The sequence below is a fragment of the Pithys albifrons genome, chromosome 30, assembly GCF_047495875.1.
Source record: "Pithys albifrons albifrons isolate INPA30051 chromosome 30, PitAlb_v1, whole genome shotgun sequence".
Lineage (NCBI taxonomy): Eukaryota > Metazoa > Chordata > Aves > Passeriformes > Thamnophilidae > Pithys > Pithys albifrons.
In genome coordinates this window covers 1,995,054-2,021,618 of record NC_092487.1, presented here as the reverse complement: position 1 = coordinate 2,021,618, position 26,565 = coordinate 1,995,054, and the positions used below count along the sequence as shown (strand labels likewise).

General features: G+C 50.6%; 1 protein-coding gene across 5 annotated transcripts in view; it reads right to left on the bottom strand.

Moving 5' to 3' along the window:
* Positions 1-8,090: 8,090 nt before the first annotated feature.
* The window catches only part of LOC139683878 (butyrophilin-like protein 9), a 38,417-nt gene continuing 19,942 nt past the window's right edge, over positions 8,091-26,565 (bottom strand). For all 5 annotated transcript variants that reach the window (XM_071579388.1, XM_071579389.1, XM_071579390.1 and 2 more), the window contains 12 exons: positions 22,360-22,458; positions 21,128-21,469; positions 19,644-19,919; positions 19,205-19,306; positions 17,447-17,509; positions 15,278-15,445; positions 14,780-14,932; positions 13,190-13,357; positions 12,692-12,844; positions 11,445-11,609; positions 10,799-10,825; positions 8,091-9,131 (listed from right to left, as the gene is read on the bottom strand). In XM_071579388.1, coding sequence (XP_071435489.1) covers positions 8,548-9,131; positions 10,799-10,825; positions 11,445-11,609; positions 12,692-12,844; positions 13,190-13,357; positions 14,780-14,932; positions 15,278-15,445; positions 17,447-17,509; positions 19,205-19,306; positions 19,644-19,919; positions 21,128-21,469; positions 22,360-22,458 — 2,300 coding nt within the window. In that variant the 3' untranslated portion in view covers positions 8,091-8,547. The remainder of the gene's footprint in view (positions 9,132-10,798; positions 10,826-11,444; positions 11,610-12,691; positions 12,845-13,189; positions 13,358-14,779; positions 14,933-15,277; positions 15,446-17,446; positions 17,510-19,204; positions 19,307-19,643; positions 19,920-21,127; positions 21,470-22,359; positions 22,459-26,565) is intronic.

Here is a 26,565-nt window from a genome sequence, read left to right as displayed (position 1 = left end):
AGCACTTATAAGTGGTGAATTTTTTCAGGCTGTGGGAGCAACAGGCCAAGCAGAAAAAGCTTTCTTTCTGAAACTCCTCAAGTACAAAATTGAAAAACAGACTGGAGCACATCAGTTCTTATATTTCCCTAAATCCCCAAAGCCTTTGTACAGATGTCGTTGCCAGGATGAAGATGCTCACAAATTATTCTCTGAGGAACTAAGGGACACTTCTGAGTCAATTTCCTTTCTCCCCATGGGGAATTTTGACGGCCAGAAATTAACTCTGAGCATCACACAACTTGTACAGCCCAGGCCAGACGACTTCAATAAAACTGGATGACAATTTTATGGACCAGGTCTCAAGGGAGCCCACTTGAAAAGATGACCTCCTTTATCTGCTGCTTGTAAAACAGAGGGAATATCTGCAAGCAAAGGGAAGATTAAATGCTGTCTTGGCCACAGTGGCCAGAAGGCAATTGAGTTTAAAATCTATGTTGACAGAAGGAAAAACCCCAGCAAAACCTCAGCTCTGGCCATGAGGAGAGCAGACTTCAGGCTGCTCAGAGTATTAGGAAGAAAGGTACCCTGAGAAAATTTTTTTACAGGTGTCAGGGTCCATCTTTTCAAATCACCTCCTAAGGACACAGGAGTAGCAATTCTCAAGTGTTGGATGTCAAGAAGGTGAGGGAGAACTCTGTTTTGGCTGAGCAGGGATCTTCTCTTGAAAATAAGGCAAAAATGGAAGGTGTGATCCCAGTGATGATCCCAGGTAAAGTGAAATGGGAAGAATACAAAGATGCTGCTCATCAATGTAGGGAGAAAACTTACGTGGCCAAAGCTCAACAGAAGCTGAAGCTGCCAGTAGTGTGAGGAACAAAAAACCCAGGTTTTTCAAATACATTGATGGCAATAAGTAGTATAAAAGTAATCATCTGCCAGGATGAGGTAGGTCACCTTCCAAATAGGGACAGAGACAACGAAGAGGTGTTTAACACTTTCTTTGCCTCTGTTTCCAACATGGATGAGGGACCAAGGGGTTCTTAGTGCCCTGAGCTGGAGGACCATGACTGTCAGAATGATCAACTCCCAATCAACCCCAAACTTTTGTGGGATCTGCTGCTCTAGCTAGATCCCCACAAATCTCTGGGGCCTGACGGGATTCATCCCAGATTCCTCAAAGAGCTACTGATGTCACTGCAAAAGCTCTCTCAATAATTTTTGAGTGGTTTTTGGAATCTGCAGAGGTTCCAGCTGACTGGGAGCCAGCAAATACTATTTTCAAGAGAGGCAAGAAAGAGGACCCCAGAAACTCCAGGCCTGTCAGTCTCACTTTAATGCCTGGAAAACTTATGGAGAAGATTATTCTGGGAGGGGTTGAAAAACACCTGAAAGGCAATGCAGTCATTGGTCACAGCCAGAGCACAGCTTTGGGAGAGAAAAGTACTGCTTATCAAACCTGATTTCCTTCTATGACAAGGTCACACACCTGTCACAAGTGGCATTCCACAGGGCCCCAATCTTATGCCCTGTGCTCTTCAATATCCTCATCAATGACTCGGATGCAGCACTGGAAGCGACACTGAGCAAGTTTGCAGATGACTCAAAACTGGCAGGAGCTGTTGAGGCCCTCCAAGGGAGGGAGGTCCTACAGAGAGACCAGGACAGATCAGAGAACCAGACAATCACCGACCATATGAAGCTCAACAAGGGAAAGTGCAACATTCTTGACCTGGGATAGGGCAACCCCAGATGTACGGAAGGACTGGGAATGAGAGGCTGGAAAGTAGTGCTAGAAGAGGGACCTGAGAGTCTTGGTTGGTGGCCAGTTGGCCACCAGTCAGCAGTGCCCTGGCAGTCAGTAGGGCAAACTGTGTCTAGGGGGGCATCAGGCAAAGCATTGCCAGCCAGGAGAGGGAGGGGATTGACCTACTCTGCTGTACACTGGAGTGGCCTCGTGTGCTGGTCTAAAGGTAAACCAGCAGGAGAAATGGACCCACCACAAGAGAGATTATAAGTCAGAGTTACAATTTAATGAAAGATATTACAATAAATACATTGACACAAAAAGAAATTGCTTTCAACTCACAAAACCCAGCAGTATAACCCAGTGTCCTGGGGCACAAACCCAAAGGAGTTTGTTAGCCCTTGTGCTGAGACCTGCATGGTTCCTCGAGTCCAAAGCAAAAGGAGGAGAAGAACCTGTTGGTGCAGGTGATGGCTGTAGTCTGGTTGAGAGTGGTGGTCTCCTCTTGTCAAGGTCCTGCTGCTCCTCTGGATCAGACGAGTGGTACCCGAGGTCTTCTTACCCACCACTTATGTACCCTCAGGGAGCACCCAGTCCCTCCCCCAGGGCGGGGACTCACACAATGGGTGATTAACTCTGGGAGCCAGGGGGTATTGTCAAACTCTTGATGGCCCATGAGCAGCCACGCCCCCTCAGGCTGGGTGTGAAGGTGCCAATGACTCCCTGGGGAGCTGCTGCTAATGGTCCATTGTTCTTGGGGAATGAATAGAGGGGGTAGAATTCACAGCTTTGATCACCCCCACACAGTGATAACTGGTCCCACCTGCTGAACTAGGACACCTCACCTTCAATACTGGGGACAGTTTTGGACACTACAATATAAGAAAGATATTAAGTTCTTAAAGGGCAACAAATATGGGGAAGGGCCTTGAGGGGACGCTGCATGAGGAGTGGTTGAGGGCACTTGGTGTCTTCAGCTCTAGAAGAGGAGACTGAGGGGAGACTCATTGCAGTTACAACTTCCCTGGGAAGGGCAGAGGAGAGACAGGGACTGATATCTGCTCTATGGGGACCAGGGACAGGACCCAGGGAATGGCCTGGAGTTGTGTCAAGGGAGCTTTAGGATGGATATTAGAAAAAGGCTCTTCCCCCAGAGGGTGGCTGGGAATTGAACAGGCTCCCCAGAGCAGTGGTCACAGCACCAAGGCTGGCAGAACTCAAGGAGCATTTGGACAATACACTCAGGCACGTGGTGTGACTTTTGGGGATGATTCTGTGCAGATCCAGGAACTGAACTTAATTATCCTTGTGGGACCATTCCACATCAGTGTATTTTTGAATTCTGTGATGGAATGAGGGGACACACGGACACGAGGCCATGGGAATGGGATGTGGGGACACAAGGACATGGCAAGAAATGAAGAAACAAAGGGACAGAGCCGGGGGATGCAGAGACTTGGAGGTGAGGACAGTGAGAAGGCAAGTACAACTCTCTACAGCTTGCAAAGGACAGGAGCAGAGTTCAAAACTACTTACTTCAGAGTTTGCCATACTGAAGGACCCTCAGGCCCCCATGCGAGATGTGGCTGTTAGGTTCATTGGTGATTCTTAGCCCCTGGGGTCCCTCTTTGGGCAGCCTGGCCCCTGTGCCTTCCAGGCCTGGAACCACCCTGGGCAGGGTCTCAGCCTCCCTCTGCCACCACTGCCCAGTCCTGATGGTGGACTTGGTGGTTGCTTAGCTCAGTGACACCCCTGGGCTGCTGAGGGAGTTGGGTAGGGGGGCTGTGCTGCTGGGAGCACACTGGGGAGCAGGGGCTGACAGAACTCTGTGTCTAGGGCTGGTTGCATGGCACCTGATGGAGGAGAAAGATGAGTGGCTGCATCTGAGTGAGTGGGGAGTGTGGGTTGGAAGAGGAACCAGGGGGTCTCTGAAGACACAGGGGTTCGTCTTGGCTCTGTTTTCTTTTGATCACAGTCTTTGAGCCCTTTGAATTGGAGACAGGCTGTGATCATTCCATCTCTTGCCTGGCAGCTCAGACCCCAAGGATTTGCTCCAAGCCTGATGAAGCCTTGATGGGGGGCATGAGTCTGGCTCAGGAGTGGGTCTGTGCCACTGCTGCTGGAGCAGATGTCTGTTCCTGGGGCTCCCTAGCAGCTTCTCTCTTCCAAGAGGCTGCTGGACTTAACCTGCTCTGAGGGGGCTGGGGGGAGGAATAGGATGCTGCTCCTTTTCCTGGTTGACTGTTCCACTCTGGAGCCAAGGACAGGGTACCCTCTAGCCAGACCATCTCCCTGTCCCTGCAGCTACCTTGTGCCTGCAAGGCCAGCCTGGGCGCAGGCTTGGACACTCCCAGCCTCTGTGCTACAGGGTTAGAGAGCAGCGGGAGGGGGGCTGGAGGGGCTGGAAGACACAGAGAGAGCCTAAGTCATAATGAATGCCTCAGAATGGGTCCTGGGTGAACTAGCGGAGTCCTAAGAAGGCCAGACAAGCCAGAGAAGGCTCTGGAGCATAACCAACAAGTGTGGAGGTATGCTGGGCCCCCAGTTCAGGGGTATTTCTGCAAGGGGGTGCACCGGAGGTCTCAGGAAGGGGTCCTGAGTGGACTGAAGTGATCTGAACAGAGTTCCAGGTCAGATGGAGGAGTTCTGTGGTTGGTCTGTGTCCGAGAGGCCTGTACTGGCCCTGGGGAGGGCCACCAGTGGGCTTTCGTGTACAATGAGGGCCAAGGTGGGATTGGGTAAAAGGGGCATTGGTAACCAATAATATCCAATGAGAGGACATCTGAGGGGTAGGCTCAAGAACTCGGCCACGATAGTTCCAGGGGCAGAGCAAACGCAGTAATTGACAACCCGAGTAGCAAATGAGGGAACACCTGTAACTGACCCATAGCAGCTTAGGGATCGGGGCTGGACGGGCGGAAGAGACGGGCGCACTTCCATCGCGCTGCTGATCGTGCTGGGGCTCTGGGAAGGGCTGTCGCAGCTTGGATCTGCCAACGGGTCTGGGTACTGCGGCGGCACGCACCACTGCCCGTGCCACCATCCCCGTCAGCACCTGTGCTACCCATGCAGGCACTGTGGTGCTCCCCAGAGGTGGTGAGGGGGTCCACAGTGGTGTCACTGGGCGAGGGGAGGCAGCAGCCCTTGGCCAATGCAGCAGCTGGAGGTGGGCAGCTCCATGGCAGGGGATCATGCCAGGTGGAACAGGTCTGTTCTGGGGGGCTTGTCTTGGGGCCCCCGTGGTGCCGTGGGTTGCCAGGAAAAGCCACAGGGGGGGGACACATGGGAAGGGGGAACGAGCGTGGGAGGCATTGAACTGTGGGGGGAGGAAGAACCATACATAGAAAAATGCATTAATGTGCAGTTGGTCAGGTTCTTGGGGCTACATTTCAGCATTTCCCAACACTCATCTCTACCTCTCTCCATGCCAGGGCTGCTGCCCATCTGGCTGCTCTGAGAGACAGGCATGCAGGGCTCTGCAAAGCCTGGACTCACCAGAAATCCAGCCCTGAGCACGATCTTGGTTGGAAGACTTTGGCACCAACTTTCTGTCTTCAGCCCTTCTGCTCATGCCTCTCTTATCCAACCCGGTCTCAGTATTTAAAGACACACTTCTGGACCTGTCTGCCCTGGAGAGATCCAACTGTCAATTCTAGGAAAGCTGCTGGGACACCTCCTTTTCTGATTTTCCAAGGAACAAACCAGCTATGCAGCTTTCCATGCTCTTTTTGTCCTGGCTGAATTCATCTGTAAGTAAAAAAGCCAGAGCAGTTGTGAGCTTCATCCTTCTGCACTCAGACAGCTCCTTGTATATCTGCGTCCTGACATCCTTTGCCACTCTCAGCCACTTCCCGGAGCATCCCAGCTGCCACTTTGCTGCGGAAGCTGAGTGTTCTCCTCAAGGCCAGAATCTGTTTGCTGCTGCTCTGCTCCCTTCCCTTCCTTTCAGGACCTTGAACCCTGCTGCTTTGTGGGCCCACAGCCAAACCTACTGTCTTGGTTTGAGCTGGCAAACTGCCAACCCTCCAAGTACAGAGTTAGAGCCTCCCTCCCAACACCAAAGAAAGGGAGGAAAAGAGAGGGGAAGAAAAAAAAACTTCAAACCACGTTTATACTAAAACTACATATATTTTTACAGAAAGAAAGAGACAATTAGAGGAGACTACAAATATACACTCACACAAGCCTGCAACAACACTAAACAATTCCCCCCTTCTCAACGAACACACAAACTCTACTATCTTAACTACACATTACTTCAAAAAAACTTATTCCCCAGGGAGACAAACCCAAGCAGAAAAGAGAGAACCAGAATAACACATTTTACTTTCCTGAGATACCTGGTGAGCCAGTGGTGGGCCTGGCCCTCTCCATCGCCCCCGGGGCAGCATCATGTGTCTCTCAAGAGGAAGGCTAAAAAGCGACTGCCTTAACCACTCCCACACTGGTTCCTACTTCCCTGGACATGATGTCGTAATGTGGTGTGGAATACAAAACTACTGGCTAGAAGAATTCAGCTGTTAGCTCAGCCCAGCTCAAGTCAGCTGACAGCTTCAGGCCTACTCTGAACCCCAAATTTAGGCTCACCTAGGTGAACCCGTAACACCTACTCTTGACTCCCATGTCCCAAAGCCACATTTTCCCTGGGAGGGGAAGAGCTGGTCCACATACTGACTGGTCCCTCCAGCACTTGTAGCAAGAAGTTATTCCTGATGCCCTGCAGTAATCCTGACTGCTCCTGTCCTGCCACTTTTCCAGCACATCTCAGGGTGATTTGATAAGCTTGCTAGAAAATTTGCTCTGCCTTGCTGACTCTTGTTTCCCCTGTTATTTAGTCAAATCAAGGCCAAAGGACACAGAAAGCCAATTCCACTGGGAAGCTGTGACCACCTCCTCTCTGATGCCCCAAGGTTGCTGCAGGTGCACAAGGCACGTGGTTTGGGAGGGAGAGATGAAGGAAGGGCTGAAGTGCATGGCAATCCAGTCACAGGCCACTTATGTCTGTCTGCCACTGATCAAGGAATCTCATGGCCACCTTCAGAATATTCCTTGCCACTCACTTGTCATCGCTCTTGAAGAATCTGATGGCCTCAATGGCCACAAGGACAACATCTGTCCTCCCAGCAGGTGTATTTCCCAAAGGCCCAAAGGCCTGTGGCAGGAAGGAAGGGAGTAAAGGGCAGTCATACTGAGTGCCCCACTGCTGCTGCTCGGCTGGGCAGCATGAGCAGCCCTGGCAGAGGTGCCCAGCAGTGCTGGATGGTGGCAGTGCCCTCAAGGCCCTGAAGCGGGGAGGATGAGGAGGAGCATCAGGGGAGGGAGGAGGGCTCATGGGCACGGGGAGCTGGCCCTACAGACACTCAGCTCTTGCTGGTGGGCAGGAGGGCTTTAGGTACTGCTGGGACACCAGAGTTCTGCCCTCGCAGGACCTCTGCTTAGAGACAGCAAGACCCTTTCACCAAGGACTGTCTCGCTGATTTGGGGCCCCTCTGACCACACAAGTCTCCTGCTGATGTCATGGACAAGAGTCTCAGCAAGGATGGGGTTTGTACTGGGCAGATGAAGCAAGGAAGTGAGCTCGGCTTCGCAGTGTGCTTGGATAAGGTAAGGAGCTACCAAGGGTACGGCGCCGGAGTCAAAGATGAGTCCTCATGGAGGTATGATCAATGCTCCAGTTTATTGTTTATTACACACTTACTTATCTCTCATACTTCTAAAAGCACATGAATAGTACGAGCGCACTATTGGCTGTGTGTGTGTGTGTGTGTGTGTGTGTGTGTGTGTGTCTCAGCTTCGCGAACAAAGATTTGGGAAGGGCACATGTGGGTGTGCCCTTCCAGCCTGCGCAGTGGATTTTAGGTGAGGCTCAGCGTGCGCAGAACTGGCCCCACCGTTTAAGTCCTGAGGTCCATCTGCCACGGCCGAGCGAGCTTGGACAGTGACAGTGAAGTCCTCAGGACTAGAACCTACAGCACCAGGCATTTCCCAGGAGGTCTCCCATCCAAGTACTAATCTGGGGTTGACCCTGCTGAGCTTCCGCGATCTGACAGGATCGGATGTCAGTGAGGCATTTAACTGTCTTTAAGTGGCATTTAACTGGCTAATGGGCGGTCCCATGGTGTAATGGTGAGCACTCTGGACTCTGATCACAAGGTGGTGAGTTCGAGTCTCAGTGGAGATCGTACCGGGCAGTTCAATGCCTCCCTGCCATCCAATCCCGTCAGATCTCGGATGCTCAGCAGGGGTCAGCCCCGGTTAGTACTAGGTGCTGTAGACAGTCCTGAGAACTTCACTGTCACCGTCCAAGCTCGCTTGGCTGTGGCAGGTGGACCTTGGGACTTAAACGGTGGGGCCAGTTCTGCGCACGCTGAGCCTCACCGAAAAAATCCACTGCGCAGGCTGGAAGGGCACACCCACGTGGGGACAGCCCTTCCCAAATCTTCATTCATGAAGTTTGGCCATACACTATACAATTGACTAATAGCTGGTGTCCACACGCCTCACAACACGACCCAATTGGCCCCTGCCTGTTTCTGTGGTCTCTCACATTTTGCTACTCGTCCGCTGCTGATGTTTACTGCAAGTTTGTTTACTTTTGGAACTAGCTCAAGGACATGTGGCTTTGCTATTCTCTGCATAGGCTGGGCTGGGCATACAGGCCTCTAACAGCATGCCGTGGGCTGAGCTGTTCAAATTTCCCCCAACACTTGGAACTCTGCATTCCCCTTTGGCAGTGCCAGGCCTAAAGAGCCAGGAAATACAGATACATCAGTGAGGCACAGCAGCCATGCCAGCTGCCAAATCCTGACAAGCCTTAGAAATCAGGATTGGCTGGGGAGGAGTAGGTGAGAGGAGGAGGAGCTGGGCAGTATTATCAGAGGCTCAGGGTCAGGCTCTGTAGTAGCAGTGCCTGTGGAGAAGAAGGGAATGAATTTCCCTTCCTGACTGCTGCCATCACCAATGCTAAAAGTGTACAAAACTGATTCATTACAGGTATTGTAAAAAGTCATCCTCTTGGCTGGGATGTCCAGGAAGATCCCAATGTAACACAACTCCCCACTCACACTCACAGGGGTCCAAGGATCTGTGTAGGCCCAATAGTCTCGCCCATCTGTCAACCCTATGACCCAGAAGCCATTCTTAGGGGACAGAGTCAATCCCCCTTTGACAGTCACAGATTCCCGGGCAATACCCAAGGCCCAGCTGCTTCTTCTCCCAACAGCTACTTCCCAGTAGTGTCTGCCGTGACTGTATCCTTCCTTTGCCAACACAAACAGATGGGAATCAAATCTTTTCTCATAGCTGGGCAAGGTGATACTGGTGACACCGGTATCTTCCACTCTCTTCCCATCCACAGAGATTTCCAGTCTGGGATGAGCCGTGGCAGCGTCCAGGGTGACATCCCCTGCAATGGTCAAGTTAGGCCATGAGGAGCAGAAAACACAAGATCTGCTTTCCTGAGCCTTTCTTTTTTATGCCCTCATCCCCCTCTCATTTGTCCTTCCCCCTCTCCATGCTCAGGTGCCCTCGGCAACCTCAGGGCACCTTGAGCTTCTCTCCTCTCCTCCCACCATGTCCCTCCCTTGGGCTGCTGATGCAGAGAGTGGCAGCCTGCATGCCTCAAGAGCCAGGCACTCAGACAGTGCTCCTGGGACTCCAGCAGGCAGCACCAAGGAGGAGTCTGTGGGGATAACCACTCTCTCATTCCATCTCTACATTGCTATGGGGTGGCCTGAGGAAAAGGAGCAGGAGTTGACAGCAGCTGCAATTAGGTTTGGCTGTCTTGATTAACTCCTTGGCAAAGTCTGAAGGTGATTTTCAAGCTTTAAGCAGTTTCTCAATAACAGGACAGCACCAATCTGGGATCTTGCTGCCACATGGATTAAGGTGGAAGAGTGATCTGTACTGCCAGAAGAATAATGAAATGTTTCTTTCCTAAGCTTTCCATGCTCAGTAGTGAACAGGATGAACCCCTGGCAGGACTCGACCAAGGTGCAATGTCATGAATTGAGCTCCTCCAGCTCAGCTCAGATTTAAAGCAGAAGGAGCTGCTTCTGCAGTGGAGCCGAATCAGCTCCAGACCCTGTCCTAGTTCAGCAAGTCATGACACTTTATCACTGTGTGGGTGTGACCAAAGCCGTGTATTCTAAAACCCTCTATGTCATTTTCTCATGAACTGTTAACAATGGGCCATTTGCAACAACAGCCCAGGGCACATCCAATCCCTCAGGATATAAGCTGGTGTTAAAGAAACCTGTGAGATAAGAGCTGTGATAAATCCCCTCTAGGAAGTTGTTAGCACCTCCAAACCCACCTGAGGGGACGTGTCTGCTAATGGGCCATCAACAATTCAAAAAATACCCCCTGACTCACAGAGTCAGATCACCCATTGTGGAACTCCCTGTCCTGGGGGAGGTACTGGGTGTTCCCACCTCAAACAGAGGGTATACAATCTTGGGGTTTGGGGACTTCTGGGACCATTTCATCAGATTCAGAGGAGGACCTCAATAGGAGGAGACCCCACCATGCTCGACCAGACTGCAACCATCATCTGCACCAACAGGTTCTCCACCTCCTTATACCTTGGGGAACCACGTGGGTCTCAGCACAGGGTCTAACAAACCCCATTGTGTTTGTGCCCCAGGGTGCTGGGTTATACTTCTGAGTTTTGTGGGTTAAAACCAATTTGTCTTTGTGCCACTGCATTATTGTAATATTGTTACTAACTTGTAACTCTGATTTATAATCTCTTTTGTGTTGTGTTGGTTTCTCCTGCTGGTTTACCTTTAAACCAGCACAGACCCTTTTGATTAAAGGCTCCAGAGCCCAAAGCAGGAGTGGGAGGTGGGGGCTGCAGTGGGCAATGCAAGCTAGCTGTCCCTGCTCCTCACAGCTGAGATGATCCTGACAAGCACAGGCAGGGCTTTTGGCAGCACAGGGCAGGGAAAAAGTCATTAAACCACCCTTGATTTCAATGTGTTCTCTAAACAGCTCTCTGAGGAGATTGGATGTATTTTCCAGTACTGCCTTCAGGCTTTGAGGACTCACCTCCATCATCTCCCCTATGCTTACCTTTGTAGGAACATAGTTTTGAAAGGTCTGTGGGAAGAGAAAAAAAAACATCCAATGAGTGGATTTCTCAGGGCTTGCTGGGGGAATCAAACAAAGTTTACCAACCTCTGCCCTAGGTGACACTGATTCCATGCTCACACTCCTCTACTCCCCTGCCAAAAACACCTACTGTTATCTTAACCAGTTCTCTTCTCATTCAATCAGTCTTCAAGAGAAAACTGTAAATCAAGGGGTGTCATACTTTTGTTTCCCAGACATGGGGCAAGTGGCTCCAATTTGCTCCCTCTGATGTCCAAGGAGGCCTAAAAGCTGCTGTGAGATGAGCTCGACCTCTCCTCCCTTTTGAGATGAGAAGGAGAGGCCAGAGGAAGGGCCAGATCATGGACTGAAAGGGAGATGGGCTTTCACAGAGAACGGGCTCTCAGGAACCAGAGGCAACTTTCCTGTACCAGGTACCCCTGCAGGCAATTTTCAGGCTCACTGAGTGTTGTATGGGGTGGAACTCGAGCTCTACTCACCAAGAAATGTCTGTCCCTCTCCATCCCCTTTAAGCAGCTGCGCAGGACAAGCTCACAGCATATTTTGCCTTTAGAGCAGCCTTTGCCTCCAGAGACAGGAAGGTCTGATGGTGAATGGCCCTGCTCACCTCGTTTGTTTTCCAGGTGTATTCTAAGGAGCTGAAGGTCTTGCTGTATGAACTCCTGTCTGTTCTGGAAAGCTTCGTGCAGAGCTTGAATTTTCTGCAAGACTTCTTGATGGCCATTCTTACACATGGATTCCACAGCCTTTTTATTTGTCTCCTCTATCCTTCCTGTGAAGAAAGAACAGTGTGACTGGGACACCGTCACTGTGTTCTTGGAGGGAATACCAGGAATGTGCAGCAACAATGCCCGAAAGGTCTGATTTAAAGTCTCTGCCAAAGCAGCCCTTCTTGAAGCTCTCACAGACCCTCAGAGCCTTCCTGAAGTTTTGACAAAGGCTTGCTGGTCACCACAGACTGCAGGAATCACCTCACTCCGTCTTTCCAGACAGCATTTCACAGAATCTCTTTACTTGGAAGGGACCCACAAGGACGATAGAATCCAACTCCTGTCCCTACAGAGCACCATCCCCAAGAGACACATCATGTGTCCAAGAGTATTGTCCAAACAATTCTTGAACTCTGTCAGGCTTGGTGCTCTGACCGCTTCTATGGGGAGCCTGTTCCAGCACCCAATCACAATGTAAGGGAAGAACTTTTTACTAACATCCAACCTAACCTTCTCCTGACAAAACTTTAGGCATCTGTGGGCCTTAGGCAACAACAATCTATGTCATGAGGAAGGTGTGGTGGTGCATCCCCTACCTGCACCTGGGGCCACATTGCCGTCTCAGGAATGTTCCTGGGGTCCCAGCATTGCTCAGTGGCCTCTGGGATGGACATAGACCCTGTGCCCACCCAGAGGAAGGTCCTGCACATGGGGCAGAGAGTGCCAGCTGCAGCCAGAGCCCTCACCTGCCCCCACCCCCTGCACTGCCCACTGAGCAGGGCAGCATGGGGTGGGGCTCCTTATGGGCACAGACACACAGAGTGGGCACAGCCTGGCTTCCCCCAGCATGGTAGCAGGGTGAGGGAGTAGGAGAAGGCCAGTGGGGACGGTGAGAAAGACGGTGACAGGACCTCAGTGAGGGAACCTCAACAAGCACCAGGGAATGTGAGAATTCACAGCACCACATTCTTTTAAAATAGCAGTGTTTCAGTGGCAGGAGCACGAAAGCTTTTCCCTCTGTAAGGGCTTTTTATCTCTATCCCCTTTGAGGAGCTGTGCAGGATGAGATCACAAGACAGTTTGCCTGCAGAACAGCTTTTGCCTCCAGAGAGATGAAGGCCTGCTGGGCAAGGGCCCTGCTCACCTAGTTCATTTTCCACGTCTGTTCTGAAGAGTTGAAGGTCACAGTGTACAGACTCCTGCACATTTTTCAAAGCTTGCTGAAGGCCTTGAGTTTCTTTGTAACGTTCCTGGCTCTCCTTCAGACACATGGATTGCAGGTCCTCCACCATCCTTCCTGTGAAAAAGACTGGTGTCACTGGGACAATGATTTTGCCTCCCTGAAATGGTGTCTTGTCCCACTAATAACACTGGGCCTTTCCTTTTAGAAAGGACAAAGAAAATGCTGTTCTTTCACTCCTTTCAGTGATGAGGGAAACAAGAGTTACCTTAATAAGTCCAACTGCCATCTCCGAATTGAGGTGTTACATTGGCCTGGGCCATAATATCTGCACCTGAGAAAGGTCTGCCCAATGTACCCACCTGGAAGATGGCAGAAGGTCTTGCTCACAGAACAGTTTCCCTGTAGACAAAGTTTTGCCTTCAGAGAGAAGAAGGCCTGCTGGAGAATGGCCCTGCTCACCTTGTTTCTTCTCTAGGTCAGTACTAAGGAGCTGAAGACGACGTTCTAGAGACTCCTGCCCATTCCGGAAATCTTCCCCCAGAGACTTAATTTGTTGGAAGAGCGGCTGCAGATCCTTCTCCAGCGTATACTCCATGACTTCTCTGGTATTTGCCTTCAGTGACCTTCCTGTGAAAGAAAGACAGATATCCCTGAGACACGGACATTCCCTCCTTGAAGGGGCACCACCATCTGCCCTGGGGATGCTGAAAACCTCAAATTTAATGGTTCTTCTTTAACATCTCTGCAAGGCCTTCCTGCAGGTGTGTTTTTATCTTCCTTGTTTTCTCTTACAAATCCTCACCTCACAAGAATTCCATGTTATATTGCAGGTTCCATCTGGAAACGGTTTTCACTTTGCCCACTGTTCTTTAGCAGACAGGGGACAAGAAGCTCTGAGGAATTACAACACACACAGTGCCCTGCCTGAGCAAGGCAGAGGAACACAGTCTGGTTCTAAGAAGGCCCACATTGGGGTCTGTGCCCCAACTCACTCTTTCTCCTTCCCAGCACCAACTCCTTCAGAGAAAGCTGTTCTCCATAGCCCCTGTGCTCAGAGACACAAACAAGTCTCTGTGCTCATGGAACTTCATCTCCTTATTTATCTTCAATAGGAAGACAAGGTTGATCTCCCAGGAGAGTTCCATTCTCAGGTGTTTGTTACTCCAAACGACATCCTTAGTTGGGTTCCCTTCAGTGTCCTGCCTGGTCACTAAATGAGCTGCTGCACAGGAGAGTTCTCTTTCCTCGGGGAATCCTTTCTAGTTCAGTGACCTTGGAAAAGAACTTGCTGCTCCCCTCACTGATAGGCCCAACTCCCTGCCCTAAAAAAGAACCCAGTCCCTGAGAGCCTTCCTGAAGGCTTGACCAAGGCCTGCTGGGCAGCACAGAGGGTAGGAATCACCCCACTCCATGTCTGCAGACAGCACCTATGGCCCTGGGAGAAGATGCTCTATGTCATGAGGAAGGTGTGGTGGTGCATCCCCTACCTGCACCTGGGGCCACATTGCCGTCTCAGGAATGTTCCTGGGGTCCCAGCGTTGCTCAGTGGCCTCTGGGATGGACATGGACCCTGTGCCCACCCAGAGGAAGGTCCTGCACATGGGGCAGAGTGCCAGCTGCAGCCAGAGCCCTCACCTGCCCCCACCCCCTGCACTGCCCACTGAGATGCTCCCAAGCTGAGCAGGGCAGCATGGTATTGGGCTCCTTATGGGGACAGACACACAGAGTGGGCACAGCCTGGCTTCCCCCAGCATGGTAGCAGGGTGGGGGAGTAGGAGAAGGCCAGTGGGGACAGTGAGAAAGACGGTGACAGGACCTCAGTTAGAGAACCTCAACAAGCACCAGGGAATGTGAGAATTCACAGCACCACATTCTTTTAAAATAGCAGTGTTTCAGTGGCAGGAGCACGAAAGCTTTTCCCTCTGTAAGGGCTTTTTATCTCTATCCCCTTTGAGGAGCTGTGCAGGATGAGATCACAAGACAGTTTGCCTGCAGAACAGCTTTTGCCTCCAGAGAGATGAAGGCCTGCTGGGCAAGGGCCCTGCTCACCTAGTTCATTTTCCACGTCTGTTCTGAAGAGTTGAAGGTCACAGTGTACAGACTCCTGCACATTTTTCAAAGCTTGCTGAAGGCCTTGAGTTTCTTTGTAACGTTCCTGGCTCTCCTTCAGACACATGGATTGCAGGTCCTCCACCATCCTTCCTGTGAAAAAGACTGGTGTCACTGGGACAATGATTTTGCCTCCCTGAAATGGTGTCTTGTCCCACTAATAACACTGGGCCTTTCCTTTTAGAAAGGACAAAGAAAATGCTGTTCTTTCACTCCTTTCAGTGATGAGGGAAACAAGAGTTACCTTAATAAGTCCAACTGCCATCTCCGAATTGAGGTGTTACATTGGCCTGGGCCATAATATCTGCACCTGAGAAAGGTCTGCCCAATGTACCCACCTGGAAGATGGCAGAAGGTCTTGCTCACAGAACAGTTTCCCTGTAGACAAAGTTTTGCCTTCAGAGAGAAGAAGGCCTGCTGGAGAATGGCCCTGCTCACCTTGTTTCTTCTCTAGGTCAGTACTAAGGAGCTGAAGACGACGTTCTAGAGACTCCTGCCCATTCCGGAAATCTTCCCCCAGAGACTTAATTTGTTGGAAGAGCGGCTGCAGATCCTTCTCCAGCGTATACTCCATGACTTCTCTGGTATTTGCCTTCAGTGACCTTCCTGTGAAAGAAAGACAGATATCCCTGAGACACGGACATTCCCTCCTTGAAGGGGCACCACCATCTGCCCTGGGGATGCTGAAAACCTCAAATTTAATGGTTCTTCTTTAACATCTCTGCAAGGCCTTCCTGCAGGTGTGTTTTTATCTTCCTTGTTTTCTCTTACAAATCCTCACCTCACAAGAATTCCATGTTATATTGCAGGTTCCATCTGGAAACGGTTTTCACTTTGCCCACTGTTCTTTAGCAGACAGGGGACAAGAAGCTCTGAGGAATTACAACACACACAGTGCCCTGCCTGAGCAAGGCAGAGGAACACAGTCTGGTTCTAAGAAGGCCCACATTGGGGTCTGTGCCCCAACTCACTCTTTCTCCTTCCCAGCACCAACTCCTTCAGAGAAAGCTGTTCTCCATAGCCCCTGTGCTCAGAGACACAAACAAGTCTCTGTGCTCATGGAACTTCATCTCCTTATTTATCTTCAATAGGAAGACAAGGTTGATCTCCCAGGAGAGTTCCATTCTCAGGTGTTTGTTACTCCAAACGACATCCTTAGTTGGGTTCCCTTCAGTGTCCTGCCTGGTCACTAAATGAGCTGCTGCACAGGAGAGTTCTCTTTCCTCGGGGAATCCTTTCTAGTTCAGTGACCTTGGAAAAGAACTTGCTGCTCCCCTCACTGATAGGCCCAACTCCCTGCCCTAAAAAAGAACCCAGTCCCTGAGAGCCTTCCTGAAGGCTTGACCAAGGCCTGCTGGGCAGCACAGAGGGTAGGAATCACCCCACTCCATGTCTGCAGACAGCACCTATGGCCCTGGGAGAAGATGCTCTATGTCATGAGGAAGGTGTGGTGGTGCATCCCCTACCTGCACCTGGGGCCACATTGCCGTCTCAGGAATGTTCCTGGGGTCCCAGCGTTGCTCAGTGGCCTCTGGGATGGACATGGACCCTGTGCCCACCCAGAGGAAGGTCCTGCACATGGGGCAGAGTGCCAGCTGCAGCCAGAGCCCTCACCTGCCCCCACCCCCTGCACTGCCCACTGAGATGCTCCCAAGCTGAGCAGGGCAGCATGGTATTGGGCTCCTTATGGGGACAGACACACAGAGTGGGCACAGCCTGGCTTCCCCCAGCATGGTAGTAGGGTGGGGGAGTAGGAGAAGGGCAGTGGGGACGGTGAGACAGACGGTGACAGGACTTCAAGGGGGCAACTTCAGCAAGGACCAGAGAATGAGAGAACTCCTAGCACACACTCTCTTCAAAGACAAGTGAGGGAGGAGTGACCTTGACTGCCTGTAGAGAACACTTCAGCATGGAGGTGGTTCAGGTGGTTTGCTGTGTAAAAACTGTCCTCCATCCCCTTTGGGGAGCTCACAGAGGCAGATTATGCCTTCAGAGAGGTGAAGGTTTGCTGGAGAATGGCCTGCTCACCTCCTTTTTTCTCCAGGTCTGCTCTGAGGAGCTAAAAGTCACACTGTGTGGACTCCTGCAGGTTCTGGGAAGCTTCCTGAAGACTTTTAATTTGTTTTGAGTGTGGATGGTCATCGTTTTGCAGCATGGATTGCAGTGGTCCTGTGACATTTGACTCTCTTGTCAATTCAGTGAAAATAGAAAGTGTCAATGGGACACTGTCTTTACCCACCTTGAAAGGGAGACCTCCCATCTGCCTTGAGGGAAGAACATTCCCCTGCCCCCATCCCAGCTGGAAAGAGCACAGACAGACAAACAGCTGCCTTAGAACCTGGGGAGGATGGGATCCAGCAGAGTCCAGGCTGTGCTGGTTCATGCTGGGAAAAGCCCAGTATTCCACAACGTGGGAGCCTGGGGTGCTGCACATCTGCATGGGAGTGGGAAATATAACAAAGGACTTGCCTTTGGAAGTGGGAATTTCTGGACGGTGAGATTGTTTGAACTCATTGCACTGAAATCTCATGCAAAACAGGCCTCTGGATTTTCTCCTTGCTAGGAAGGTTTTGTTTCCACATAGTGTGGGCAAGTCCTGGCACTCACCTGCATGGAAAGGCTTCTCTTCTTTGACCCTACAGGAATTCCATGACAAGCCGTACTTCCTGCCTGCAAGAGAGGTTGAGGTGAAAATGTTCACTGCTCCCCACAGGAAAGGAGAGATCACACAGAACCTCCCACTGCTCATCTGTGGTAGACTGATATGAGGATGAGACTCCTCCTTTAGTGATGAGAAAGGAAAAGGAACCCCAGAAGTGCTAGGCTGTGCCTTTGGAAGCTTTCCTGTACAGATGTGAGGAACACCCTCTGCTACAGCAGTCTCTTGCCAAAGACAGAGCCTCCTCTCATCAAATTCATCCCACTCCAAAGGCCAGGCATTCTGCTGTGTCCTGGAAGGGGTTCTGCAGGTATCCTGCTTTGGGGATAGACCTCGACTGGCAGTGACACTTCACATTCCAGGATTCTGCAGCACCTCTTGGTCTCTCATAAGGAGGTTTTTCAGGCCTCACTTTCCTGCCACCTCACACAGGGATTGTTCTGCTCCTGCCCTTCTCCTCCCAGAACCTCCTGACAGCTCTGCTCTGGTCTCTGGAGATTTCTTAAAGAGCCAATTGATTTCTTCAGCCTTTGCTTAAGGACTTTGGTTTTGCCTCTGTCCCCGCATGACAGAGCTGCTCAGGGTGGGAAGGAGCATGAGAGGTGTGCAGTGGGGTCTCCTGTTGAGAGCAGGGTCTGCCCTGAGGACCAAACTGATGGCTCAGGGCTTCATCCAGGTGGGTGCTGAACCCTTCTAAAACCAGAGAGGTCAGGTTTGGATGTCCCAGTGGTGCTGCAGAGAGGAAACCCACAGTCACATGAGAGCTATACCAGGCTGAACCAGGTATGGGAACAGTTCAAATGCCACCAGGAACGTCTGCCAAAGTTCTCAATACAGCCTGGTCAGGTGGGCTCTGCCAATGCCCAGAAGTGTCTGTCACAGCCCCACTTGCCACGGCTTCATGAGCCTTCCCTTCTCTGCCCATGGTGGTCTTTTCCTGGGTGTTTGTCAGCCCTCGTGGGACCTCTCCAGATCCAGATGAAGCTGCAGGCACAGGTCTCAGGGGATGTGAGTGGGGTGAGCTCAGAAGAGCTGTGAGGGAAGGGTCAGTCCTGCCTTATCATGAGCAATCGTTTTCTAGTGCTGGTTTGGGCCCTTGGCCAGGACAGTCTGCCACAGGTTCTCCAAGAGTGGAGGCACCACTGACTCTTCTGGAAAAAAAGATCCAGCTCTGATGAACAAGCTCCACTGGAGACTTGGGGAACAATGAGGCCAATGGAGGCAGAGGAAGGAACCTTTCTAATTCACCCCAGGAATAGTCCACCAACCCCATCCTCCTTCTTCCTCTTGCCTGGAGACACCATGATCCACTCAAGCCCTCACCTGCATGAGGAGGCATCCCCCTTCTGCCTCTGGATGACAAATGAGAACACGGAAATCTTTTACCTGCAGGAGAGCTTAGGGTGAGGAAGATCTACTACTTCTGTGGGCCAGAGCCAGACTCCACTTGGTATTTCATCCTACTTGTCAGACCAGTCTCAAAAGGGGCTGAGAAATAATCCCTTGCAATCAAAGGGTGAAACAAAATCCCAGAAGTGATGTGTAAAATCCTCACCCACTTCACCTGAGCCCATCTGTTCAGAGCCTCCCTCACACAAAGAACACTTTTTGCCAGAGCAGGTTCTGAAGAGATCTTTCTCACAGGGATTGAGCTCCCACAGCCTCATTTCTGAAAACACGAGGTCCTGTGAAATAAGAGCCCTTACCGTGAAATAGCTTGACAGCACCAGCAGCCAAGACAAGAAGGAATAAAATAACTAGTGTCCAGAAGGCAGGGAACCATGGAGAGATATGTGGAAAAACAGCACCTTTGGAAAGAAAATATCTGAGTGTCATCAATGCCAATATTCAGTCTTTCCCCCAGATCTGAGCACCCACCCAAATCTTTCCTGTAGAGATGAACGGAGAAATAGTCCCCAGTCCTGTATGGGCGGGCAGGGCCTGCCTTCTCTAGGGATGTGCACCTGGGGCAAGAGGGATCCGGGTCATTTATCACTGCAACCTGTCCTGCATGCAGTGCCCCAGGGCACTCTAGCATCTGACTGAAATGGAGAGCTGTCATCTTCCTTGGCATTGGAAAGGGCCTTCCAAGGCTCCTGAGACAATGAGCCTCCAGCAAAGGTATCTTAGGATGATGGGACTCACCTGAGAGGCGCACAGTAGTTTTCTTCTCTGTCTGCACCAGAGGATTCAGGGTTTGACAGGTGACTTTTCCCACTTGCTCTCCAGTAACTGTGACTCGACTCCACACACTGAAGAACTTCCTGCTGTCCTGGTATATTTCAGTGTCTGCAGACAGACCCTGCCCATCATCAGTAACCCACCGGACAGTAGGTTTGGGGAACCATCCATGTGACCTGCAGCCAAGCTCGAGTCCTTGACCTTGGGGGCCCAGAATTTCAAGGAACATTTCACCAGTACCTTAAAGGCAAGAGAGTTTGTGAGTGGGAGAATTGTGTTTCCATGGAAGTAGCTCTACCTTGGATTCACAGCTGTTGCTTTTTCCACAGTTTCCTGCCAGTATCTCTCAGTCCTTAACCCAACCTTTCCAACAGTCTTTTTGAGATCCCACACTCCATCTGCCTTAAATGCAAAATTTCCTTTGGCTGAGACAAAGCTACAGCAGCTGTATCTGTCTCCTGTCCCAAAAGCTTCTCTAATCCCTTTTGCATGAGGGGATTTAGATTGCATATTCGGAAGAAATTCTTTACTCAGAGACAAGGCACTGATACAGGTTACCCAGAGAAGCTGTAACATTCCCATCTTTGAAAGTGTGCAAGGTCAGGTTGGATGGGGCTTGGAGCATCCTGGTTTGGAGGAAGGTGCCCCTGCCCATAGAGGAAAGTTTGGAAAAAGAAGATATTTAAGGTTCCTTCCCAAACCATTCTGTGATTCTTTGATTCCTCGATTCTACACTATTTTTGCTCAGTGACCTCAGGCTGACCAACTTCCCCTGACATTATCAATACCTGCACACAAACAGTGCTGACTGTCTAGCTGGGGGGAACTGGCAGCCCAGAACACCTTCATAGCCCAGCTGAGAAGCTCCAGGGGGAGGGCAACCATTCCTATCAGTTCCACAGTCAAGGATGCTGAACACTTGTCTGTCTTTCAGGGGAGCTCACACCTCCCCAGCACTGATTGTTGCAGCTCAGCAGTCCCACATGGGTCGTAACTGGGCTCGGGCTGGGCATGGAGCTTGTAGAACATCTCTTGGCACAGCAACTCAGACCCAGTCTCTTTGCAGCTTTACCAAGCTGTTCCTGCCTGCTCCATTTCACCACACAATGCAGCTGCCTTTGAAAATGCAGCCCAGGCTCTGTGTCTCCTGGAAAATTCAGCTTTAAAACTCCTTCCTTGCCTAAAACTACAAGGGCTACCACGACCTCATAGGCTGGTCAGATCACCAGTTCTGCAGCTGCCTCCTGAGTGGTGGCTCCTTACAGACCCCCCAGTGACTTAGAAATAAAGTATCCCGTGGATCAAAGGGTAGGTGCCACGAGGCCCAGGGGCTGCTGTGAGTTGGGTCATATAAGGGGGCATCAGCGGGGGGGCAGTGACTTTACAGAGAGCTCTTTTCCCTCTGCAAGAGCTTCCCTCCTTGCCCACCAGCCCAGGAAGTCTCCAACCTGCAATACTGAGCTTGATGGCTGTATCAGCACTCCAGTCCCCAGATATCACCATGCAATTGTATATTCCTTCATCTGCTGGCTGGACATTCTCCAACATCAGGGACACATTCCCAGTGGCAAATCCATCTCCTGGCATTGATGTCCGCCCATGGTATTTCTGCATTGGTTCACCACCAGACTGTCTGTATCTGTAGATGTCTTCTGGATGCCGGTCTGTGATTTTCCTCCACTGCACTTCAAGGTTGTCCACTGGCTTTGTGGAAGAGACGGTGCAAGGAAGGATTGTATCCTGGCCGACAACACCCACCACATTCTGGGGAGAGGTGACCTCAAAATTTGCTGTGGAAACCAAAGTTGAGTGAACATCAGGCTGAAAGCAACCAGAAAATGCACTGGTGTGAAGGACACAGAGGACTGCGACAAACATTATTCCCTGTCCAGGAGAACGGGAAACAATCAAAAGTTGCAAATATTCACTAGTGACTTTGTTCCCTTCTGTTAATGTCTCTTGAGGCCTTGACGCTACAGATCATCACAGGAAGATGCCAAAAAATGAGACAGGAAGAAAAAGTCCAAGGACCTTTAGGGAAAATTTTCAGTTTTGAAAAGACTTAGAGAAGCAGAATTAATGGTTTGATGAAAATGGTTCACACCTTTGTGTTTTGTTTTTATAAAAAAATAAATTTATTTTGATTTGGAGCATTCACTCACTGGCTTTCTTCTCATCTTCTTTTCTCTAAGGCAAAATGGGAACTGAGGACATTGGAAGGCCCAAAATAATAGAGAGTGAGAAACCAGGCTGGTACAAGTTCTGCATGAGAGGATTATTTTGGGAAAAATGAAAATCTACAAAGCTTAAAAACACGTCCAGAGCCATATCCTGAAGCTTCCTGGCCTTCCTGGCCCCTTGGCAGCCCTGTGCCACCAGCAGCGGGGCAGCTGTGCCAATGCAAACTGCCCAGGCAGGCAGGGAAAGGCTCTTGGCGCTGGGGCAGGGCTGGACACAGCAGAGCTGCCTTGGCTGGGGGCTTCCCAAGCCCCACCAAAGAAGACAAACTGCAGCTGGACTGGGCTGGATTCCCCAACAGCAGAGGGACAAGGCAGCTCGGACTCCTTTGCAGTTCTAATCAGGCCTTCTCAGGAGATCAGGACCCTCAGCTGGAGCACTTCTGATCATCTGCAGACTGCAATCCCCCAGGAAGGAGCAGAACAGCACATGGAATTGTTACCTGAGCAAGGGATGGCCGGGAGCAGTGCCAGAGCCAACAGGAGCCACTTCCTGTTGTCCATCCCTGCAGTCACAGAGGTGGGACAATCCTGGATCTGAGCTGCAACAGGCAGAAAAAGGAAGTGTAACAAGGAGTGAAATCCTGTCCCAAAGCCTTCTGATCTCTTTCACCTGGCACGTGCCATCAGCTGCTACTTCTGAAGATGCAAAGTGCTCAAACAGTTGAGTTCAGACATCAACAAAACCTGTGCCTTTCCAGAGATCTCAACTACCCTTGCAGGTTCTGGGAATTGCTCTCAGTGTAACATGTTCCCAGGAAGTTGTGAGAGGGGCTGCAAGAGAGAAACATTCAATCCAGCCCCCTCTGCCTGCTGTGAAATTTGATGGGACACCTTAATTAACACACCAGCTTAAATCTCTGATCTGGGTTACATAAGTGTCTTGGTTTGAGCCAGCAAAATGCCAACCCTCCAAGTACAGGGTCAGAGCCTCCCTCCCAACATCGAGGAAAGGGAGGAAAAGAGAGGGGAAGGAAAAAAACTTCAACCCACGTTTATGCTAAAACTACATATATTTTACAGAAAGAAAGAGAACATTAAAAGAAAGTACAAATACACACTCACAAGTTGGACACAGCAAGGAACAATTTCTCACTTCTCAGTACACACACAAATCTCACCATTTTAACCCCAAATTATCTTAAAAGACTCAGTCCCCCGAGAGCCAGACCCGAGCAGAAAGAGAAGAACCAACAACAAACATTTTACTTCCCAAGACAACTGCTGGGCCAGTGCTGGGCCTGGTCCTCCCCATCTCTCCTGGGGAGTCCTACTGGGAGTCTCCCAGTGTGTCCTACTGGGAAGAATGCTGTAAGGCCACTGACTAAACCACTCCCACACTGACTTGTGCTTCCCTGGAAAATAATGTCATAATATGGTATGGAATAAACCACTATTGGCTAGAAGAAGTCAGCTGTTAGCTCAGCCCAGCTCAAATCAGTTGACAGCTCCAGGCCTAGTCTGAACTTCAAAAAACCCAAATTTAGGCCCACCTAGGTGAACCCATAACAATAAGTCTCCCGTCTATGCTTTGAGATGGGGGGGAAAGGAGGAAGATGCAGTTTCCTCCCTCCCACGCCTACATTTGGAGGATGGAGAATCCATGATGTTTGCTATCCTCAAGCTCCCATTGCCTGGGAACCATCAGGCTGTAGAGTGACAGTGCATCTGCTCCAGCAGAAACCTGAAATCATTTAGGGAGCTGCACCAGGGTCGGCTTTGCTACATGACACTAAAGATCCTCCCCTTCTCTGGTTCCGGCTCTCTCTGAGCACTTTGACATTTCCAGGGTGTGGCTGACAGTCCTTATCTCAGTCCCCATAGTAACACTCTTGGTGTGATATCTTTATTACTTAATCACTGTACAGTAGTTCAATATTCCCACTGTAGTGACCAGGGAGGAAGGTGGGGCATTGATGACCTCCAGGCAGGTCAACCACCCTGCACTACAGTGTCTAGATACATCTCTAATTCCCAGAGAAGGTGCCCTACAGGTCTCACAGCTACATCTGATGGAACTATCGTATACTGTTGGAACAGGCCTGGAGGTGAATCAAGATAGACATCACTAGAATCTTATTCTGGATTAGTTCTTGATCTGGGATGTCCTGCCATGTATGGCCAGCTGGGTAAGAACAAGTGGAGTGACAGGGAAAGTGTTCGATTTACCTGGTTTTAATCATAGATTGTCCCTCTTCATTTGCTAAGGAGAAGGCAGGGACTCCTGGAGGGATTTCAGCCAATTCCCCACAGACCACTATGATGGGGATTCATCTCCACTCTGACCTCCAGAGCAGAGGCTTTTTCCTCTGAGCCAGTTGATCTCAGCTCTCTTTGTGGTATGTGGAGGTAAAGAGTCTCTCTGAGGTATCTGGTTTGGGTTAGGATGGGATAGAGTTGTTTTCATAGTAGCATGTCCAGGCCTGTGGTTTGGATTCAGGATAAAAATAATGTTGATCACATGCTGGTGTCTGGTTGTTGGTCACTTGTGCACACCCAAGTCAAGGACTTTGCATTGTCTTGCTCTGCCAGTGAGGAGCTGCACCAGAAACTGGGAGGGAGCACGGCCAGGATGGGTGACCTGATCTGGCAGAGGTATATTTCAGACCATAGAATGTCCTGTCCAGTGTATAAACGAAGGAGAGTATCTGGAAGGACACTCATCACTGCTCGGGGACAGACTGGGCAACAGTCAGAGGGTGGTGAACAACCGAATTCGGCATCACTGGGGTTTTATTCCTCCCTCTCTCCCTCTCTACTTTTCATTGCATTTCTTCTTTTTTTTTTACTTTCTTTCAGTTTATAAGTTGTTATTATCACAACCCACAAGGTTTACTTTTCCTTTCCAATTCTCCTCCCCACACAGGGGGTGTCAGGGAGTGAGCGAGCAGCTCTGTAGTACTTAGTGGTCATCCAGGGTTAAACCAGGATGGTCTCACATCATTCAACAAGCCACAGGTTTTGGCATGACACGACCGCAGCCTCATTTCCACTGACCACATCACACACATGCCCATAAACTCGACAGGCAGCTCAGGGCATTGGATGTCAAACTGCAACTGGCAATGAACTTTGGAAATGGTCCTGCTAAATTCTGCTCCTTCTACTATCCAGGGATTTTCATGGGCTTGGACAACACTAAGTTTATGCTTTGTAGTTCATTATCACATGAGACCATATGAAATTTTGCTGGAGGCATTAATTTGGACATCTAATATGGGAAAGGGATTAATCTTGATTAGAGACAAGACGGTTGCTCCTCAGTTATGTAAGAAATGGTCTCAGGGGATGTTTCAGGTATTATTAGAGTTTGGATACCTAACAAGGTATTTGGGGAGAGGCAGATATGACGCAGGACTTGCAGAAACCTGGTCCCATCTGGATCAGCAGCTGGGCTTCAGAAATGCAAAATGTCACAAGACTGGGACATCTGACTCATGAATTCCAGTCAAAGAATCATAGAATTGATTGGGTTGGAAAAGACCTCCGAGATCATCAAATCCCACCCTTGGTCCAGCTCTAATCTGTTTACCAGATCATGGCACTCACTACTACATCCAATCTCAGTTTAAACACCTCCAGGGATGGTGAATCTACCACCTCTCTGGGCAGCCCATTCCAATGCCTGATTACTCTCTCTGCAAAGAAGTTTTTTCTGATATCAAACTTAAATTTCCCCTGGCAGAGCTTGAGCCCATCGTGCCCCCTTGTCCTATTGCTGAGTGTCTGGGAGAAGAGACCAACCCCCACCTGGCCAGAACTTCCCTTCAGGCAGTTCCAGACAGTGCTGAGGTCATCTCTGAGCCTCCTCTTCTCCAGACTAAACACCCCCAGCTCCCTCAGCCTCTCCCCACAGCACTTGTGCTCCAGTCCCTTCTCCAGCCTCGTTGCTCTTCTCTGGCCCCGCTCCAGCACCTCAATATCCTTTCTGAACTGAGGGGCCCAGAACTGAACACAACACTCAAGGTGTGGCCTCCCCAAGGCAGAGTCCAGGGGAAGGGTCACTGCCCTGGGCCTGCTGGCCACGCTAGTTTTGATCCAGGCCAGGATCCCATTGGCCTTCTTGGCCACCTGGGCACACTGTTGGCTCCTGTTGAGCTTCCTGTCAATTAATCCCCCTAGGTTCCTTTCTGCCTGGCTGCTCTCCACTCTGTGCCCAGCCTGGAGCACTGCAGGGGGTTGGTGTGGCCAAAAGGCAGGACCTGCACTTGGCCTTATTGAACTTCATCCCACTGGAATCAGCCCATCTCTCAAGTCTATCCAGATCCCTCTACAGAGCCCTCCTGCCTTCCAGCAGATCGACACTCCCTCCCAACTTGGTGTCATCAGCAAATTTGCTGATGATGGACTCAATCCCCTCATCTAAATCATCAATAAAGATGTTAAACAGGACTGGACCCAACACAGACCCCTGGGGAACACCACTAGTGACCGGCCACCAGCTGGATGCAGCTCCGTTCACCAGCACTCTCTGGGCCCGGCCCTCCAGCCCAGCAGAGAGTACACATGCCCAAGCCATGGGCTACCAGCTTTTCCAGGAGTATATTATGGGAGACGGTGTCAAAGGCCTTGCTGAAGTCCAGATAGACACATCCACAGCCTTCTCCTCATCCACCAGGTGGGTCACCTGATCATAAAAGGAGATCAGG